The 1485-nt window shown below is 47.7% G+C and overlaps 1 protein-coding gene across 1 annotated transcript; it reads right to left on the bottom strand.

The window, feature by feature from the left end:
• On the bottom strand, positions 1 to 1485 carry JR316_0012256 (uncharacterized protein; the record flags this gene model as incomplete). The annotated part of the gene is made up of 2 exons (XM_047897881.1): positions 1 to 1372; positions 1460 to 1485. The coding sequence occupies 2 exons, from the start codon at positions 1483 to 1485 to the stop codon at positions 1 to 3; spliced, it is 1398 nt and encodes a 465-aa protein (XP_047742770.1).

Raw genomic sequence — 1485 nt, forward strand, 5'->3', positions numbered from 1 at the left:
TCAGGATTCTTCCCAACCTACACAAAACCGAATGTGAGGCCGGCGTGCTGTCCTAGCTTTCTCAGTATCGTCCATCCAGACCCTCAAGTTGAAAAGTGGGCAAATATATCGCAAAAGTCCAGTAGATGACTGGAACTCCTCGACGGTTCGAGTGTGATGTTTGAATCTGAAAAGAACGTTTCCAACCTTATAGCTCTGCAAAGCTTCCAAGATGCAACTGAAGTCAGATACTGTCATAGGCGGCAGAGAAGACAGAGTGCCCGAGTACACATTGTGGCGCCACTCAGCCAATGCTAAATCACTGACAACGAATCGTCTGAGCCGACATTGAGATTGGTCCAAGAAACAGGAGAGAGCATCGCCTGGATCCAAGCACGTTGAGAAGCAACTGGTTATCTCCAAACATTCAAGCCTCGGTAGCGAGAGTCGCTTCAGGAGGTCAAGAGGAAACTCTAAACCCCATAGTACCAGTTTCGTAGTTGCCTCGAGTCTATATGGAACGGAAATAGTAGGGGGTGTTGGTAGTGGCCATCTTGGATTTGATCCATGTCCGCTGATGAGTGTGATGTCGGTGGCCGAGGTGCATTGTCGCAAGAGCCAGAAGCTGTCCTCGAATGTCAGAAAGCGTCTCCTGTAGAGAACTCGTGTCAATGTACGCCATGGAACAAGTGTAAAATCCCCCGCTACGTTGTGGGGGTCGTCTAGCTCTAGGTGTCGTAGCACAGGCAGTGCAGCAATCCATCGGAAGAGTTTGTTTACTTTGGATAAAGTAATATTCCAGTCGTCAAGAGATATCTTCAGACGCGAAAGTCGTTCGCCAACTTTGTGCCCCGCAAACAAATGCTTCGAAGTGAAATGGCGAAGTAGGCTGAGGGTAAAGGATATTTGGAGAGATTCCCATCTCTGTTCATGAGCGACGAAAAGATCTAACATTTGTCGCCTGTGAAGGGCAATGCTTTTATTTAAAGCATCCATAGCTGCATGAATCTGTGGATCATTAGCGAAGAACATCTCTCGGATTTGCAGCTCATAGCGGGGGTGATATACGTGTAAAGGCAAGGATTTGGAGGCGTTAAGCCAAGTTGAGACAAATGTAGAAGTGGCGTAAGGGTCCTTGCGATAAGTCAGCGGATTGTAGGGCGGGGCTGAAATATGGCTCCAAAGGGAGGATGTGCCCTCCGCTACATCTTTCCAGAACTTGGACACCAGCTTGAATGAATGCGGTTGGTTTCGCGGCCCAATTAAGGCCGAGATTCTGGCTGGTTTTCCCTCTATGATCTCCTTGATACACTCGAAGAGTATCTTGGAGAGGATTTCGAAAGGGAGTGAATCAATCGGGGTCACCTGGCGCGGCTCGAAACGGGCCAAAGAGCTAATGAAAATAGAAACAGAATGAGTATATAATGGACATGTCAACTCCAAAACTAGTCTCTTAATTGTCAGGACGTAGCAAACTTACGAGTTGGATGCATTTGTTCCGTTCAT

This window comes from Psilocybe cubensis, chromosome 12 (genome assembly GCF_017499595.1).
Source record: "Psilocybe cubensis strain MGC-MH-2018 chromosome 12, whole genome shotgun sequence".
NCBI lineage: Eukaryota > Fungi > Basidiomycota > Agaricomycetes > Agaricales > Agrocybaceae > Psilocybe > Psilocybe cubensis.